At 42.0% G+C, this 20,337-nt stretch overlaps 2 protein-coding genes across 2 annotated transcripts in view; one reads left to right on the plus strand and one right to left on the minus strand.

The window, feature by feature from the left end:
- LOC111650221 (cortexin-1-like) overlaps positions 1–9,840 on the minus strand; it is a 14,994-nt gene extending 5,154 nt beyond the window's left edge. Inside the window, exon 1 of the mRNA XM_023400070.2 lies at positions 9,718–9,840. The gene's annotated coding sequence lies outside the window, so the exon portion shown is untranslated. The remainder of the gene's footprint in view (positions 1–9,717) is intronic.
- A 9,176-nt stretch (positions 9,841–19,016) lies between these two features.
- The window catches only part of LOC147819558 (uncharacterized), a 2,953-nt gene continuing 1,632 nt past the window's right edge, over positions 19,017–20,337 (plus strand). Inside the window, exons 1-3 of the mRNA XM_087172264.1 lie at positions 19,017–19,107; positions 19,735–19,934; positions 20,048–20,239. Coding sequence (XP_087028390.1) covers positions 19,017–19,107; positions 19,735–19,934; positions 20,048–20,239 — 483 coding nt within the window. The remainder of the gene's footprint in view (positions 19,108–19,734; positions 19,935–20,047; positions 20,240–20,337) is intronic.

The following is a 20,337-nucleotide window of genomic DNA, read 5'->3' on the forward strand; positions in this document are numbered from 1 at the left end:
CACACACACACACACACACACACACACACACACACACACACACACACACACACACACACACACACACTTTTGACGAACCCACACATTGGAATCGTTTCCGTTTCGAATGTGGGAGGAGCGACTGAAAGGAACAAACAACCTCCTCATCTGATCCTACCCAACTTTGATTATTTACTGGCAGCATTTTTCCAATATCTCTCACCAACTCATCACAGAGAGAGAGGATGATAACTAGACTGAGGGAGAGAGGGAATGGACTTGAGGATGAGAGAGAGAAAGCATTTGTTCTTTTCGAAAATGTGCGATCCATCATATTATACAATAACAGGTATACTATTACTACAGCTGCTGTCGTATATTGACTTATCTGAGCAATGAACTGGAGCCATTAATACCTACAAGTGTAGAAGATATTGTTCACAGAGTGGTGGATTTTACAGCAAAGATACTGTCTCTTCTGCATTCGCAGCAAGCCTTGGTCAGATAGTTCAGCCATGGTTTTCTGGGGTGTGTGTGTGTGTGTGTGTGTGTGTCTGTGTCTCTCTGTGTCTGTGTGTGTGTGTGAATAAGTCATTGGGAGGTAGAGGGAGGACAGACAGAGATTGCTCAGCTTATTTTCCTCCTCGTTAAGTCTCACTCCCACCATCACCCTCCATCAGCCTCACACACTCACTCACATACACAACTGCACGCGCACTCATGCACACACACACACATTCTGTCGTCCATCAGCCTCGTCTTGCTCGACTCGCATTAGTTCTCGCCCACTCCATTTCTCCTCCAGCACACTTCCTCGAAGCATCGACGAGACCCCTGAGATGAGGGGAAGCGAAGCGGACACTCGTCAGTCTTCATCAAAAAGCCCTTAAATGGACACCCCACACACACACACACACACACACACACACACAGGAGTGCACTGGTGGCAGCTCATTCACATTCAAAAACACACACACACACTGGCATGAGCATACACACGCTTAGAAGTATTTCTGCATTTACTTACAGCACACAGATAGAGAGAGGCATTGAAACACACACCTCACGGACACAGACACACACTCTGCACCACTGTCATCACTTCCTCACAGAGCCATTGGTCAAGGTAACGTTGACAGAACTCATCAGGGTAAATGAAATGAACGGAGCTGAAAATAATATAGTTACTTCTCAGGTGACCAGGGTGTCACCTTTTCCCTCCTCTATCCACCTCCCGCTGTCTCTCACATGCACCCATGCATACACACGCGCGCACACACACACACACACACATTATGATTTAGAGGCGATTGATAAATGAGAAGAAAAAAAAACAAAGCAGATTTAAAGATATTTCCATCATGTGACATTGTCTTTACCACATGAGCTTGCTTGCTCTCTCTCTCTCTCTCTCTCTGCCCCAAATGCTTCAACCAACAAAAATACCCACAATCACACAAATTTCTCACCCACAAAGTGCTAAGCATAATCTTTTCAACGGGAGGACTGCAGAACCACCACTGTCCTCCTGCAACCGACACAAGCCGCCCTCCACAAGGTGCAGTGCAGACAGGCTTGATTTGTCATTATTTATAGCCTGAGTAAAGCCACTCTCTAAAAGTAATTAGACTTTAGAAACAAAGACAAAGGGAGAAAAGAGCAAAAGAGAGAGCAAGTGGCAAGAGCAAAAGAAAGAGAGAAAGAGAGAGAGATGGTAAATGTTCCCAGTCTCAGCCACAGCCTGCTGGGAATTGAATTAACCCTTTCCAATTTGCTGCTTATAAAGATAAAGTGGACCTGAGGAAAAGGCAAAGGGGAGCTGCATGAGATGCACAAGCTCAGGTGGGAATCCCCGTCCACATCACTACAAAACATACAGCATTCATACACGACACATAAGCTGCATAAATACATATTATCAAACGATGGGAGGCCCCTGTGCGATACCATGCATTGATACCATCCATCATTCAGCCTTATTGATACGTTTGATTTTCTTTTTGTGGTGATTCCTGGGAGTTTATCAGGGTTCATTCGTCACCTCTGGGAGTTGCCATCTGCGGCGTGTCTGTGGCTAATGAGAACAATGAGGACCAGGTCACCTTCAGCTGTGCACAACAACAAAAACGTCTTCCAAATACCAACCTTCTCTAACTTTAAACATGAGTAGCTTAACCTGCAGTTCACAGCTGCTCAGCTATGTCCTGAGTGAAACACGCAAACACACACACACATTTTTTTTTTTTTCTGCGTATGCAAACATGCACACTCAAATTTACAGACCAACACCACCGACCACCTCACAGGTATTTTTAGCACCTGAGAGAGACGGAGTGTCTGTGGAGTCCTTTCTCTATACGCTTGGCTCTCAGCTCAGCTCACGACGAACCAGCTCCTCCGATAGCTCCCGTCATAATTAGGCTGGCAGACAGTCAGTAGCTACAGTAATGGTGATAAAGTTGGGTAATTAAATATTCTGTTCTTCCAATGCAGCTAGCCATTCTGCCCTCCATACACACTTGCTTATGTAAAAAAAAAAAAAAAAAAAAAAAAAAAAAAGGTGTGTATTTGTCCGTGAGAGGCAAGATATAAAGACACATTGGGAGAGACAGAGTGCACCCTGTTCTTTTACTGAGCGTACATGCAAATGAGAAGGCAGTGCTGTGAGGGTGGAAAGCACTCAAGACTGCTGACCTTTTAAAACACAAAAGGTACAGTGACACAACAGAGAGGGCAATACATTTTATATCCACACATTCTTCAAGAGCCTGTCCGTCGTCATGAACGCACATGCTTTCCCACTGCTCCCTCCTCATCAGGCTGAGGTACGGATCTCACTGTCAGGCGTCTCTAAAGAGAAAAAGTGGCAAGTACTCGTACAGAAAACTTATATTGTGGAGGACCAGGAGAAATGAACAAGGGATGGAGATACAGAGGGAAAGACAAATGGAGTTGTACACAGATGAAGGAGCAAAGAGACAAAACAAGCCCTTTGTGATTCTCAACAGCAGCAATACAGCTGAGCAATTCCATCTTCCAAGCTGCCTGCAATCTATCATTTTATCACCAGCCCCAGCTGAACATGCAGTCTATTTTCTCTATCAGCACATTTAGGGTTTTTCAAGGTCGCTCCTGCGTCAATATTCAAAGTATTCAAGATTCTAGATCAGTATTCATTTTGTACGAGACAAGCTTTCTCTTTTACCCTATAAATACAATGAGGCCTGGTTTAGATTACAGCTGAAAGTCGTCTGCTGCAGACCGCACGTTTCTTTAAAAAAAATAAGGAGGATCTGATCTAAAGACAGCAGGGAGGTGGGGGAGGAAGGGAGGGAGGGGGGCTCCCTTCTATTTAGTCTCCAATCTAGTCCGCCCTCTCTCCTGGTTGTTTGTGTCACTCTGCCTGACAGCCTGAAGCACCGGTGTGTCTGACTGCCACCGGGGGAACGTTCAGAGGGAGTCGATCCTGCATTTCTGCGGAGGAGCGGGGCTGGATGCTGATCAAGACTCTTCAAAACTTGCAAATGCATTTGGCATGCTGAACCCCCACAGAGACACATGCATAGAATGATGTGCCGACACAAACCCAACAAGCATCCTGTGATTGGTCATACAGTCATAGGTGTATATGTATCCTAGTTATATACAATATTAATATATATATATCAATAATGCATCATATGTATCCTGCTCTTTGCCCCCGACTATGTTGGGTTTATTCTCGACTGAGCCATCATAAATTTCAATTAAACATTTTATTCTCATTGATGACAACAATGGACAAACACATGTCTACATACAGATCAAACTTTTAGTGTCAACTAGAACAAGGTTGCAAATAGTGTGGGACCTCAAAGAACACTGGGATAAACAGTCTATTGTTAAATAATATGTTACTTTATACTCATAGAGAAGGTGGTTTATGGAGTTAATGCATGTCGACACGTCTATGTACAGTATACACCCAGCTTCTGCATATTAGTACATATTTGGGATACATAGGGGTCCCTGTGAATTCCATAAACTGTTATTTACAAGAAGAACAGGACTCAAGATCTCTAAAATTTGTCCTAGGATACCAAGAAAAACTGTTTTGATTTCTCAGATTTTTTGTTGTTATCAAAATGTTTACATAATTCTTGGTTTAATTTGAAAAAAAAAAAAACAACTAAAAAACTGCATATCTGAGACCTTATAATGTCACGTCTGGTAATTTGCCGTGTGTGCGCTGTGCCCTGATCAATAAAGCATTCATGTCACAGAAAAATATCATCAGCTATAAAACAATAAAAAATACTAAAAGGCACGCACCTGCAGAGCAAAGCTGTTTGTGAATTTTATTTCACCCAGTCATGACTCTCGAAGCGCTATATGTGATTTTTCTTGTTATGAAGCCCTTGAGGCTCAGCGAGTGTGGGGTGGGTGGGTGGAGGGGGCAGACTCACAGAGTCCTGAGACTAATTCGTCGCTTCCAGTCATCTACCTCACTGATGCTAGGTTGCTGGCAGGCAGCAAAAGGAACCACCTCGCTCTCCTGTTAACCACCGACACCTTAATCAACTCTGTCATTTCTTCCAATCAATCCCTCACAACACTCACCTCTCTCCCCTTTTAGAAATTGTCTCCCCCCATACCACCCTACTTCCTTCAAAAATCACACCCCCTGCCGTCCCACCAGTCAGGGTGAATAAATGTCAGCCGAGTCATATCCACCTACATCCTATATTTAATTCACAAATCACAGGCATGAAATATTCACAGAATGATGAAGATGAAAAGAGACCCGTCCACAAGTGGTGGCAGGTCACCAGTGAGTGGATTAAAGTGTGGATGAGTGAGTAAGATAGTGTCAATAGAGTAGAAAGAGTCAAAACGTGTCAAAAAAAGAGAAGAGAAAGGATTATTGTGTATTAATTAAGACAAAAGGACAATTGAGAGGACAGAAAGAGGACGTAAGTGAGCATGAGAGCAGCTGGCATGGCCAGTCCAACTATATAGTTCACCTTGAAAGACCCCCTGCTGCTGTCACAATGGCGAACAGCGCAACACGGCACTGGGGAAAAACCCGATGGCAAGGTGAGAGGTGGCCAGATGAAAGATGAGGTAAGAGATGAACAAGAATGGGCAAAAAGGGATGTGGAGACAGAGCGAGAGAAAAGACAGAAGCGGGGAGGAAAGGTGGAGAGCGGAATGGTAATCGCCATGATTTACGAACGCATTCAGACAGAACAGAGGTCTGCGGCTACCCGGGGAACACAAGAGGGTCAGGTGGCATCCATCAGATACATCTGGAGGTAAAAAAAAAAAAAAAAAAAGGAGGGAGGTGAGAGAAAGAAAAAGAAAGATGAGATTTTAGGAGGAGGGAAGTGGGAGGTGTATGTGGGGTAAGGCAATATGGAGATGTCAGCACTCTTAAAGTCAGGAGACAGCACTTTCCTTCCATCAGGCAGCCATTCTGTCAAGTCCACTGGGACAGAACAGAGCTTGTGCCAGCCAGTCAACCGGCCCACGATGAGGGCCATATATATTACATGGCCTGCCCAACAACACTTGCTCAAAACCAAGGTGGCAGGGCTTTACAGTCAGCATTAAAACAGCCAGAGACTTTGTTGTAGACGGTTAAAGGAAATAACCTGAGACGTCAGAGGAACCATGAGCCAGGATGTGAAACAATGATTTTCACTCAGCGATGCAAAAACAAACTTGTAGCAGATGGCTCACACCCATGAATGTGAGAATACAATATCAGGGTACAAATGCCCAGTAAACCCAGTCCACCTTTTAATAAAAAGAGGGGCTTTAAATACTCAACAATGGCAAAGTGCTGATTCAAACAGTGAAGCTGAAATATCTTTGCTCAGCAGGGAGCTGCTGACTGCTCTGATCCCCACTGCAATAGAAGCCACCAGTTGGACTCCTAAGTACGGATTAAACACAGAAGAAAAGTCATCACAAAGACACGGACATATCACCTTGCTGAAGGGAAGGTAGTCCGTTCAGCTGATTTGATTACTGAGCTTACAGTGGGGTGCAGGGAGAGGGGAGCTGGAGGGGCCCTAAAGCCTCGCAGACCAGAAAAGGCAAGGCCAAACACATCTAGAGCAGGAGAAAGGAGAGCCTATCTGCACACTTTTCTTCATGGCCCATCAGCAGATTTCATTCCAATAAGTGAATTGGCCTCATCCCTTCTCCCCTTCTAGTGTTTCCAGACATTTAATAGACTCATGCTGGGAGCTGCTCTGGGGTCTCAGGGCCTATTTCTGAGCTGAGATGGAGCAGAGAGACAATAAATCCTGCGGCCCGTGTCAGTTATCAAAGGGCTATAGATTATGGGGTTGATGAATATTTGATGAGCGATCTTCAACAGGAAATCAAAACCGCTGCCTCTTGAAGGTTCACCTCACTCTTACTTGTCAAGGTTGAAGACCCAAGAGTCATCTTGGGTCATCTCCTGAGAAGCTGTTCCACCTCCCTGCTGGTTCTGTGTTCATGTGAGCAGGAAGGTGGCTCTTTAAAATTGGGTGTTTATGACCCGATGTGCTATGTTGCCACATTATAGATACAGCCAAATTGAATCACGCTCAGTGTGACATTGCAATTATTTCAAGGGCAATACATTGAGTTACCATGAAATGTACAGGTGATTTCTTGTTCTCTGGCTCCACGTGAAAAATCCATTTCAGAACCGAACGACAGCATGAAATTTCAATTATGGCTATCAGAGCGGTGTTGCAAAGACACTTTAGTGACTGCACCTCCTCACTCAACTGCTTTTAAACGATGCCTGAACAATGCAATAAAGCCACCACCTTTGTGAGCCATACAGAATAAGGATATAAGATATCGAAGGCAATCACAGTGATTGGCAGTGACACAGCGTGAAGGCTGTGTGTTGGAGAACCTGATTCACTAATGTGCTCCATGTAATACTGTATATCCTGACAGGCATGCGAGGACGGCTTTGAGGGTAAACCCACCTGGGTTTTCTCTTTCCTTTCCATCTCTCCTCTCATTACAGTTCATTACATGATGACGCTGACAGCTTCCTGCTGATTAGCATTACCACAGAGTGCTGTGTATTTATCAGAAGTGGTCAATTCAGAGTGGTCAATAAAGCAAAGTAGTTACAGACTGTATGTTCTCATTTTCATGACTTGATTTAAAACCCTTTAACAAACATTTTTCCTGTTTTCTTGCCTTGCATTATTAATATTTTTTCTTAAAGTTATCTTTTTGTGTCTTACAGTACAGTTACACGATGTTTACACTGAGTTAAATATAAAAAATAAAGACAAGTTTTTGTGGCTGCTTTTTTTTTTTTTTTTTTTTTTTTTTACAGATCTCCCTAAATTCAGCCTGACATGTTTAGTATTTTTGGAAACTCCACTCCACTAAACTTGAATTGAGAGTTCTGTTTGTAGAGTTTGTATGACTTGCCCAATGGCCACTGTTTGTTGAGGTGTTTCATTCATCAGGCCAAAATGAAGGCAAAACAAATAAATAAAATCAATAAATCAACACAAACCCTGCTGCAGTGTTGCTTAAATGAAAACTGAGAAACATACAATAGGTCTCATACTGTAGATGGTGAGATTTCCATATCTTTTGTGATTAAACAGCAGGTCTAAGTGCGATATAAATACTGTGAAAGTATTAAAGTGCTTAATCCACGGGGAAATTCACACAGCCAGTATCCAGAAACTGTGCCTTAAAACGAGTTGTCAGGAGTACACAGTCACTGCCTTCAGCCATGTCCCAAGCACACAGACCCATTGTCCAGTCTTTATTCTTTGTTGTTTTTTTATTAACAACACAACATCAAGGAATCATTCCATTGCTGAGCTAGTAAGCTACAAGATAGAAAAATGTTAAGGAAATGCTGCACAATCACTGGATGTTGCAAAGCCAACATATCAGTGCACGGCCTCCTCAGGGATAGTAAAATTAGGAGCCAGTGGCAAAAGTAATTTTTTCTGTGAAATTCCAGAGCATTTTAGCCTAAATTTGACCATCTGTTCAGCTCATTTCAGCGGTGAGTGACCAATCACCAAATTTTACCAGGCTACAGTAGGTTTCCTGCATCACACAGCCAATCAGAAAAGAGGCTGAAAAACGCCCTGTTGCTGCTAGAGCTCCAGAGAGAAATGTGGAGTAGGAGATGTAAAACTATATTAAGATGTTTTTTGTTACTTGAAACCACAAATATATCTACTTATGGATAGACTTCAAATAAAACACAAAAGAAGTGTCAAATATAGGATCTTATCTAAATTCAGCTTTCAGCAGTATACCATGTATACTTGGGTGAGTACTCCGATTACTTTTCATTTAAGATGAGAGTATTGAGCATCTGTGGGTATCCTTTAGATTTTAATCTGAAAGCTCAGATGGGTTTTAGAACGGCACTGGATCTCCATCAGATTCCAGATACCAAAAAACTCATCTTACTCATTACAGTTAACAAGGCACAGTTAATTATTCAGTAGTTGTCACTGTAACGTGAGACAATACAGGAAGCCTACGGCATATCAAACGCCTGGCACAGATTTCAGAACCCTGTGGTGGGTAAATGATAAGGTGCAGGATGGGCCAAAGCCCACACCTCCATGTAGGAAGCGGATCAAATTGCACAATAACTAATGGGAGTTGATCACAGGTAGAGAGTAATGCACTGACAACACAGAACTTATGGAGTTTTTTTCCCCCCATCAGCATCAATTTTAAACCTGAAAGCGCAAAAGAAATTCAAAAGACATTATAAGGGAAAATAGATTTTCACTATGAGTGACAGTTCTAAATTAAATTCACATGCGCACTGCTACCTGTTTAGGGTGTATGCATCTGTGCTACCCTAATGACCTATGGGGTGTTCAGAGGGGGGAAAAAAAATACACCCCCATCTCAGCATGATAATTCAGTCTGTATTTCCTGAAGGTGCTTTGCTTGGGGCAAAAAGGAGAGAAGGAATTCTGTCTTGCCACCACAGCTACTGTCATAGCAATTTCATGGCACATTGGTCTACGATGCAGTAATCTGGTGGTTCTGTGGTTTCAAATGAATCAATGTAAGCAGGTTTGGTAAAAAACAAAAAAAACAAACAAATATCCTCAGGAGCCTTAGTGTTATTCTTTGCTTCTGATCTCATATTGACAAATAAGATCAGATAAAAATTAGATTTGTTTGCCAGAAGAGACACAAAGCCTGATATACAGATTATAATATTTCTGATGAAATACCACAAGAGAAAATAAATTCAGCTGATACAGCAATCAGCTAGTTCTATACATTTTTCCCGGAGTGTTCCTCTGGCATTTTTATTTGGACTTAAAAGTTTGCCTCATCAAGCCTCCATCTCTAGCATTTACTCTTGTTTATTTCGAAACCAACAGAGGCATTTACTGCTGCTTTTTGGCAGTGGGACTCTTGTGATCAGCTAATAGTAATTTGGCAGACTGGACCGGGCTGCAAGAGAATAGAGCATCTGTAACGAGAGGACAACTTCTAAAGTTTGACACAAATAATACCGGAATCGACGACGGAGTTTTAAACTTATCGATACCGAGAATCTTAAACGGCACTAAGAGACATGCAAGTCATAGTGGACAGTGTTTCACATCTCACCTCCTATAAATCTATGTCAGATACAGGTTTACCGAACTTTGATTGTGCTGATTTTTTAAGATTACGTGCATTATAAAACAGTGTGTTTGTAAATATTTGCTAGAATATTCTACAAACCTTGTTCCACATAAACCGGTCCCGGTGTTTGCTGTGTCAGCAGCTGCAGTCTCAAACTTTGGGATGCGCTCGGCTCTTTCTCCCTCTCCTCCTGCTCCTCCTGCTGCCTCTGCCGTTGCTCGGCGTCGCTTTGCTCGGAGACACGACGGGAAGCAGAGAGAGGCTCTTAAAGCTCCCCACCCACTCCGGCCTCCCCCACCCCGCGGCACACAGCCAATCACAAAGGTAGCCTCAACACAATAATAATAAATAATTCAAACATAACGCAACTGCCTGTAGTCATACTAACACCTGTACTTGACAGTGTATCATGACGGGAAACAATAAAACATCATATTAGCCAGGATTTTAAACAAATATTTGTCTGTTCTTGTACTTCCAGAAGGAATATTGCAGCCTATGAGTGTTGCCTTCCCTGTATAATTAAGCAATATCACACTCGAGGTCGTGATGTTGTACTGAATATCAACACGGCTGTGCGGCCTCAACCTATGACCGAATCACAGCACCAACAGATTATGATTTGTTTGTTTATTTTATCATTTCGGTTAGGGTTATGGTCATTTGGCAACGCCGCCAACACAAATACTTCCGCAACTGGACTGGTACCGGACTGTCGCAAACATTTTCCTGACCTGCACGATGCACAGTAGCTTGCTACTTTGTTTACACGTTACCTCAGGTGTGCGCAGGAGTATTCAGGCTTCTTTCCTTCCCTTCATCCTCTTCTGAAGACCGTACGTCATTTAATTCAAATGTTATTTCTAGAAATATATTCATCTTAGCAAAGTTTGTTACAATCTAAGCTAGATGACGACCGTTAATGTAACGCTGATTACTGGTTAATTGAACACCTGTGAAGCGGAGTGATACATGTAGTTAGAAGTCCCAGTGCTGTTGTACTCTACAATCAGCACTCATGGAATGCCTCTCGTCCAATCAAATTACTTGGTCGGAACTAACTGTTGTATAAACTCACTATTGTCTCGTGCCTTTGACAAATGACTGACCTGTTACATAACTGCACACTCTCTGGAGTGTATGTTCAAACTGTAGAAACTCAGACCAGACTTGGATAAAATCCAAATGCAGCAGACCTATGACACACCTGTAATGTGGGGAAAATGAGTGTGATTTATCTGTGCCTCTGTGAAAACTAATGAATATCAGTAATGAACCACCTTTTTATGTGGGATCCAAGGTACACAATGTGGTGCAGGAATAGCCACACTCTTGAGTCTCTCTCACAGTTCTTCACACAAATGGCTCTTCCAGCTTGTTACATCGCCTCCTCCTCCTTCATCTTACCGTGTGGAAAATCTTTCTCACGCTCCTTGATTAAGAAAAACAAAAGCATATATTGAAAAGTTATTTACATGCATTGTAGATGCAAAAATGTTTTTTCCCCCCATTCTCCTGTAGAAGACAGATCTCAGACATACTGGGTTAACACACAGCTTAGCGATTGCTCAGGATTCCTGCAGCAGGAGGTGAAGTCACACCTCCATGTTGAACTCTTCTGGGTGAGACAATTAAAAAAAACCTCTCAAATCAAAATGTAAAAATTATTCCACATCCTCTCAGTTCTTTCATCACATTGGTTCACCCCATCTCTTCATCTCCTCAAATCATTCTATGTGCCTCATTCCTGTCTTCCTCCATTTCTTAACCTGGCCAACCCACCTGTGCCTTCTCCATTTTCTTCTTGCTCGTACAGTATGAGCTTTCCGTGTGGGGGAGTGGAGTGGTGGCATCTGTGCAATGTGCACCACCTGCTGCCATCCCTCCATCCCGCTGCCAGGTGCTACTGTTGCCAGCCGCCTAGCCTGTGTCAGTAGAGCCAGTAGAGCAGGTCAGGGCTCAAGTGTTGTGGCAGGTGGGAGTTGGGAGCATGAAAGCAGGGGCAGATGGGTCCTGTGTGCGAAGAGGCCTTTATTAGATTTATCACTGTAGTTCTTTTGATCCTCGGAGGCTCACCTCAACAGTAGTGATGTCATTGTCACTGTATGACATAGTGTGATTCCTCTTACTGCGTTTCATCAGGACAGAAACTGAAAGAAGTGTTAGGTGTTCACTTGGAAAGGATGGAAGCAAACCAACCCAAGCTTGTGTTTAATGACCTTTTACATGTCCTCTGTATAAGCGCTCCAGTTTATGAGCAGAATTCTCAAAAAGTGCACGTTATTTAACAATGTCAGATATTCCCCGCTGGTTCATTTCATGATGGCGATGGCATGTGGGCTGACACAGCTGAGTCTTCAAACCCTTGACAACCCAGCTGGACGTACCTCTATTATCACTGTGCTAATTTTAATTAAAGCAATTTTCTCTTGGAACAAAATGGCAGCTTCACATTAAGAGCTGAAATCGTTCATGTATTTTAAAGTGTAAGTGTGTGTGTGTGTGTGTGTGTGTGTGATCCTACTGTATGAAAGTGAAAAAATGTTCTAATTTTGCATCTGTGGTTGTGATTGTGTGTGTGTCTGGTTCTGTATGTGTGGGCGAAGGGGCAGGTGGCCATGACCAATCAATAAGCCTGATAATGAGATCTGAGGGGTGTCATTATGGTGGCCCCTCGGGCGTGCAACGCCTCCTCTTCCGTAAAGAGCATCATTGTCTCCTCTCCTCCGAGCGAACACGCACCTCATTAACCTTTTGAGCCAACACCACACCGACCAGATGCCATTTACTTTTCTCCAACATGTTCTGTTGTTTGCTTTCACGATTAAGCAAACAAACCTTTTCATCTCCATGGAGAATATACTGTAATTTCTCAAATGGTCCAAAAAAGTTCATCTGTCTGGTTATGTGTAGTGTTTTAGCAGCAGTTTGGTGGTTTTTCATAAAGCTGAAAGTTTAGCTTCCTCTTTGTAAGGAATAAAATGTTACAATGAAGCATCAGGTTAAGCCAGTGATAAGATTTCACTGTACTTTACTGCAGGAGCGGCACCAGTTACTTAGCAAATGCATGAGTTTGGATTGTAAAAATCCTTTCTTACGTACTGTCTGTTAAAGTTACCAGATAAAGTGATTTTTGTCAGTCTGACAGACAAACATCAGAGCAGTGTGGCATTATCGTGATTGACAGCAGTTAAAATTACTTTCTGAAAATATCTATCTACAATATTTCAAGTATTCTGGTGCTCCATCTCACAAGAATAAATGTATATACAATCTATTAATCTTTATATGTAGAACCCAATTAGGTTTTTTTTTTACAGTGATCAAACTGTGGGGGTTTATGCTAAGCGTCACAATTTTTCTCCCCCTCCTGGAAGGTCGCTGTCCCTCATGTTGAACACCGGCACTTTGGATTATCACAATCACATACAGAAAAAGCCAGTGGCCGCTGTTTTCATAGTGAAAGTGGAAAAGTGAGCAGGGCATCTGAAAGTCATTAAAACCTCTGGGAATCAGAGCTGTTTTGTAGCCAGTGACCTTCAGAGCCATGTCAGTTCCCCTGTGGTGTGTTACTACTGTATGTGTGAGTGTATGTGTGTGTCTGTGCAATTTACTGTGGGTGTTTGGCAGATTGAGTAGCGCAGAGGACCCTTGCTCAACTGAGTTTAGCGAGACTGTCCTGTAAGCAGAAGGACACAAGTTTAGTCCCCAAAGAGAAACACTGTGGTTGCATTAGCAGCCATGTGAAGTACTAAAGTGCTGTTGAGGACGATATTTAACCGCTTCATGCTCATCCATCATTGGCTGTTGAATAAGTCAAATAAATGCACAAATATAAATGAAATTCAGCAAAGATGCTTTATTGGCCGAAACACAGTGCTGGATCAGCACAATTCTCCCAGCATGCATGGACACGTCCTCTAAACAAGCAACGGATTAGATGTATAATTACATGTAGCTATCAGCACTGAATTTCAAACACTTTTATATAACAAGTTCAAAGTTATTTACTGAATATTTATATTTCCTGTGCTCACTTGGATCACTAACACTAGTAAATGTTTGATGTTTAAACCAACAAGGGTCAGCAGTTGGAGAAATGAATTTTTGAATTTGTGTGTGTGTGTGTATATATTTGTGTCTTTGTGCGTCCTCTGCTGTCGGGGCTGCTGAGAGCAGAGGCTGCGTTTCCCTGATGGTTTTCGTTCAGGGTGCAGGGGAGGTGGTCGGTGAGAAGGGTTTAATCGCTCCACCTCAGTCATGGTTACGGAACAACATTCATCATACAGTTTCACAACTTCACCCTGGATTGTCCTGGTGCCACCCCTGCAAGCTCACAGGGTTGCCCCCCGCCCACGCCCACACACACACACACACACACACACCTCTACGTATCAGTCCCCAAGTCCCAACGCTGCTCCTCTTCTCAGATCCACACTTCACGGTCCATTTGATATTCTATTTTTGTTTAATTACTCTAAAGTGTCCAGCCAGGTAGCTCCAAGGTCTTAGTAGGGTGTGTGTGTGTGTGTGTATGTGTATGTGTGTGTGTGTGTGTGTGTAGGCCACTACAGGACAACGCTGTGGCTCATAATAACTAAGCAACTTGGATGTAAACACGGCAGTTTGATAATGTGTGTGTGTGTGTGTGTGTGTGTGTGTGTGTGTGTGTGTGTGTGTGAGTCCACTACAGGACAATGCTGTGTCTCATACTAACTAAGCTATTTGGATGTACAGCTATAGGAAGAGATGCGACATAAAAATTGTTATGATGTAATGTGTTTATGTGTGCATGTGTTTTTAAAGCCTAAGAGCCTAGATCAATACCTTGAAGATGTCCATCGCTCCCCGTTCTGTCATGATGGCATGATGGGAAAATGAGTTTCTAATGAGACATTAGCTCAACCCCTGACCTTGGTAAGAGCATTCTGAGGATTTATCTTCTGTCCTGAGGGAGAATGTGGCATGGTTAAATGCATGGTCTTAGTTATTCATAAGACCTTTAATTATGGATAGCTGTTCAACAGTAGTAAACAATCCCGGTCTAGAGTAGGAAAACAAGATCCCAGTGAAAGTCTTTTCATTTATTATTCCAAAACTTGAAGCAAAATGACTGATGACCGTTTGATATCAGCTTTGGAAATTAAGTGTAAAGCTGTAAAGGTCTGATTACCCTGAAGAACTAGACAGTGATTGGAGGAGGAGCAGGCTGCCAAAATCGTTTTGTACTTCTACTCACGGTGTAATTTTCCTTCTTCGAGAACAAGAGAGAAAGAGGGAGAGAGAGGGAGGGGAGGTTGAATTAAATTAAAATGAGAGGACACTTGGTTCAGATAACAGAGTCTGATGGAGCCAGTTGACTGATGATGCACCGTTTCAAATTTTCTCCACACGATTAGCATCGCCAGAGGATTAATTCTGGCTACATTTAAGGTGATTGATCATTTCTATAAAGTAATGAAACAAATAATAAATATATTAATAATGAATGAAGGATAAGCCTTGCCAGAAAGGCAACCAGCCATGCTGCTGCAATGCATCACTTTCAAATTTGTTATTTGCATTTTTTACAAGATTTACTCATCCAGGGTATTACACAAACACACATGTATGCTCATGGCTTCTTCAACACATCCCGTATTTTCTCATGGGGACTCACTCAGTGCACTGGAGTCGATGTGGCCTGTTTAACCCTTCACTTCTCCACTTCAGAGCCACTCAGTCGATGCCATCTCTCACCTGTGATTAAAGAGACAAGGTCAGAGATCAATCTCCTCTGATCCATGCGACAGCTTGAAATATTGACTCTAAAATATCATGCAGTGTTGTTCCTGTGCCAATGAAGATATCAGGGTTTGATCAGCTGAGTGATTGAGTCATTGAGTTGTTGAGCCTTTCTGCCAAATCTGTCGATGGATCCCCACTGACACCGGAGTGGAGTGCCAGGTTCTCCAGCCACAGAGAGAGCGACTAGCCCGGAAATTACATGTGCCGGTCTGCTTCAGCGTCCCATCACTGTCAGTACTGCTCTGCATCCAGCCCGCAGGAAACTTGTCCACTCATCACACTGACAACAGATCTGCACAGTGAAAAAGCAATTACTGGACGGAGCTTGTGATGACAGCTTACTAATGAAAATGGAAATTTCCATGTAATTATGACTTTTTTCAGAATCGAAGTAATGGTGGAATGGAGAACATGAATAATGACAAAATCATTTATTAATGGATTTTGATAATTATGGAAATTCCAAATTAGTTCATTCATACCTCCCTCATATCATTATTAAATCAATGATCTTATTTTACAAATAATTCTTTACTTTATTTTATCTTCAGACTGTTTTGCAGTAGTTTTCATGTGTCTGTGTGTGTGTAGTGTGACTCATCTGTGCCTGTAGTGATTCGTGTCAGGAGGGAACTCTACCATTCACACAGGATGAGGAAAGCCCTTAGTGTTGAAAAGGTCTGGTTGGCACCCAGCGGTATTTAGTTCCAGTATGATGTCTTCAAATGATTTACACCTAGAAGAAAAAAACAAGAAGCTCTGAATTAATCCCACCCACCTCCACTTACTCAAAACTGAGACATCATTTTACAGTGTCGGCCTAATCTGTATTCAGGAGGATGCTTTACCAATGTATGCATAATGATCTCTGAATCTAGACAGGTTGCCCATGCTATCTTTTTGCCTTTTGTATCCGTGCCCCTGTGGTAATAGAGTTTGGATGTTCTCCAAACTCATTTGCTCTGGTTTCCATCCACAGTCTAAAAACATGCAGCTCAGGTGACTTCTAGATGCTAACTGTTGTGTATTAATGTTTTAACAGACCTGTGGTCTATCAGAGTTGTACCCTTCACCTGATGCCGTGGCTCCCAAACCTTTTGGCTTGTGACCCCCTAAAATAAAGGTGTATCATCACAGCTTTCATAGGTTGTGAGCAGATCAGTTAAAGAGTCGAAGAGTCATTCTTCCCATATTACAATTTGCAAGAAGGAGAATAGGTCTATTTCCCAAATTGTCAAAAATATCAATTTAAGAAATAACAATGAATTGCAGGGATACTGTATAATATTTCAATTTCAATTCAACAACTTGACTAATATATTCTCACAATTGTTTGTTCAGTCACAACATCCTGTAGTGTTGTAAGAGTAAAAGTTTCAGGAAGGAGGTTCAGAGTGGAAGCTGTAATCTTTACATGAATGCATCTTACTCCTCATAAGCTTCGTGTGAAGTTGTCATGGTAAAGTTTCAGTGGAGCAGAAGGCCTATAAAAAAACAAGCAAAGGCGTGTTTTGTTTGCAGTTGCAGTTTGAACAGATTTAGAAACATTTTGATGGATCCTGAAGTTCAGAGGAGTTCAAGTTCACCAAAGGGCGAACAGTGCATAGTTACCTGGGGACCACTATGAATCATGGGTAAAATCTGAATATTGCCTTTGGGAGCACATAGAACCGTGTGAAGTGAAGCAAGTGCACAAGGACCTTTCTGCTGAGGCTAAGAGGCATACAAAGACCAGACATTGTGCTGGGGCCTAAAGGGGACTCATTAAAAATTCAAAATTGCCTCTGCTCTCTTCATCAGTCACTAGAAATGTAAGGTAGAGGAGTGAAGGGGTGGGGCCAGTTTTGATATTTTTGTCTGGGATTTAATTTCCTCCCTTTACATATTTTATCAAAAGCCCTCTCCCCTTCTTCCTTAACCACCCCCCCCCCACACCTTCCTCTCCTCCTTTCCTGGTGTCTTCTGCCTGCTATCCATCATGCGATCTGACTTTAATATGCTTTACAGAGGAATATAAGCCATTCATCACACAGTGGAGAGACCCAGGACACTGCCATGCTGCACATTTCATAGGCCAGTAAGCCTCAGCAGTAGCATGGGCCATCTGTAGAGTTGCTAATGCCTCTATTTATTCCGCCAGGCAGGCCCGGTACAATCCGTCAATCCGGGCTCGACTACTCTGACTCTGTGTCATGCCTTTTATAGAGCCACGAGCTGCTCCTTAGTAAACATCTCTCTAGTCACCTGATTGGCCTTTTGTAAGGATGGATGAATGGGTAGATGGATGCAGAGACAGAAGAAAATGATGCATGGGAGGTGTGATGGAGAGTGGGGGAAAGAAGGAGCAAGCAAGACAAAGGAGGAAGATGGGGAAGAAGAAAATAAAGCAGGTGTAATTCCCAACCCTCTCATAGTGGCCACTCTATTGGATAACAATTCTTGTAGGCTATATGCCATTTTTGGCCATCAGTCAACATTCAATAATCAATATGGACAAAGTGAAAACAGGTTGGGGCTTTTAGCTTTTTTTGGGGGGAAATTTATTAAAAATCAAAAACTGAAATCTGCCATTTTCAAAAGTATTCAAATTCTTTGTAGTAGCACTCCAAAACTGTGGTCAGGTGCTTCCTGTTTGCTTTAATTGTCCTTGAGATGTGTCTAGAACTTGACTCAAGGCCACCTGTGGCAAATTGAATCGACTGGACAAAGGAAAGGCACACACCTGTGTATATAGGCTACAGTCCCACAATTCACACTGTATGTCAGGATGAAGTCCAAGCAACTTTCGGTAGACCTCTGCAATAAAACTATGGCATTAATAAGGGCAAAGGTATAAAACCATCTCTAAATCTTTGAGTGTTCCCAGGGCGCAGTGGCCACAATAATTGTGGATCCACTTAAACTCGTCCTAGAGATAGCCATCTATGGCCCCAATTAGGGTCAAAGATTTTGAACTTGTAAAGTGATGTTCACAAATAATTTCAGTGTCCATAGTTGTAAACCTGTAAAATACATCTGCATGACAAAATTAAAGTTTGTGCGTGTATAGAAAAGATTTGTGTTTGTAAAAGAGATTTAAAAAAAATATGACTGTTTGAATAACTGTGTGCCTTTTTGAAATGTGTACCTGTGTGCCTACATGCAAACTCAAATTTTCCCCTTGGCATTTAGTACATTACATTGAAAATAATTCAACAAACAGCATTGGCATTATGCAAACAAAACAAACATTTAAAGGGCTAAAAACCTGGAAGTGAATGAATTTGATCAGGGTGATGAGTTATGATCAGGGCTGATGTTGGTTTAAAACATGTATTCAGTGAAAGTGGAAAATATAAATGTACAACATTTCTTATATATATTATTTTCTGTTCTTTTATCTTCATAAAAAACAACACTGGTATACACAAACTGCCATTTAGTGTAATTTTTTAAAGGATGCCCAGTGTTAATGCAATTTTCCAATTGTCTTTGGAATGGAACCGATGCTCAGTTATGACATCAAGAGTTCTCTGTGCTATATTCTTCGTACATTTCACTACACTGGTCAGTTTGCCTTCAGCTGCGCACACTTCACTACCTACAAACCAGAGTTCGTTGACGAAGTTACCATGAAGACATTCAGCTTTTTGAAAAGCATTTGTTGTGGCGGTATGCCATCAAGTTCTGATTCAGACAGCTGTTCTGAATCAGATAAAACAGGTAAGGAAACTGAACACACTCAAACAGGGTAATGAGGGGTAACTAAACTAAAATTTACTCAAGTACAGTACTTGCTTGAACTATACTATATTAAGTATTGCAATTTTATGCTACTTCACATGTGAACTCCACCACATTTCAGAGAAAAATGGTTTTCCTCCATTACATTTATCTAACAGTTGAAACTATTACTGACTTTGCAGATTAAGAGTTTGAAAAATTGCTTTATCGGTTAATGTACATTTTTCTAAAAATATGAACCTAATACATGATTTACAAAACAAAAATCTCATTTGTATTTGAGTATTTTAAGACAGTGGTATTGATTAATCTACTGTAGTAAATTATCTGAACACTTAAGACCGGTGTAGCTTTTGATCATGTTTTTTCTCATTCAGTCTATTTTGTGCTTCTTAAATACCACTCAATGATGCCGCGTTCACTATTAAACAATTTCTCCTTCGTGTTGTCGTAGAATGGTGATCAGTTGTTAATTTACATGAGCATGATGAATGCTTCGGTTACATTTGTGAATGCTGTGTGGACTGAATGATCCCCCGCTGACTCCATGTTGTCGCTAACCTTCACATGTTCTCCTTGTCTCTTCATGTACTGCTTCTCTGTCAGCAGTGAAGGGTGGAGACAAAAAAGAGGAGCGTTCTGAGGAGCAGAGGAGTGACATATTGTGCAGCAGCACAAATCGCTACCTCTTGCAAAACTACACTGGAGAAGGAAGCTTTGGTGTGGTTGCCAAGGGTGTGAATTTAATCACATCACAGCACGTGGCCCTAAAGGTCCTTAAAACTGAGGAGACTTCTGATAGAGAGGTAGATCATTTAATTCCTTTGGATGATTAAGATTTTTTTTCACAATTCTTGCTTATGTGTGGTTTATGAAATGAACTGCTGACACCATGCTGCGTTTTCCTATTTGTCCACAGATCAATATGCTCGAAATAGTGAGCGTACTTGACCCAGTCAAGAAAAACGTGGTTCAGTTCTATGAGGCGTTCAGATTCGAAGAACACACCTGTCTCGTGTTTGAACTGCTGGACAGAAGTCTTTTTCAACTGTGTGCTGAAGGAAATTGTGAACCACTGTCTCTCTGTGAGATACGGCCAATAACACACCAGGTAAAGACTTTGTGGCTTTGATCAGCCAGTAATGGCAACATACTCAGCCAGCTGAGAAAGTTACATAGTGAAGTAACACAACTGTATTTCCACTTGAT

This window comes from Seriola lalandi, unplaced genomic scaffold (genome assembly GCF_002814215.2).
Source record: "Seriola lalandi dorsalis isolate HSWRI2012SDOR001 ecotype SW California unplaced genomic scaffold, Sedor1 jcf7180002052130, whole genome shotgun sequence".
Taxonomy (NCBI): Eukaryota; Metazoa; Chordata; class Actinopteri; order Carangiformes; family Carangidae; genus Seriola; species Seriola lalandi.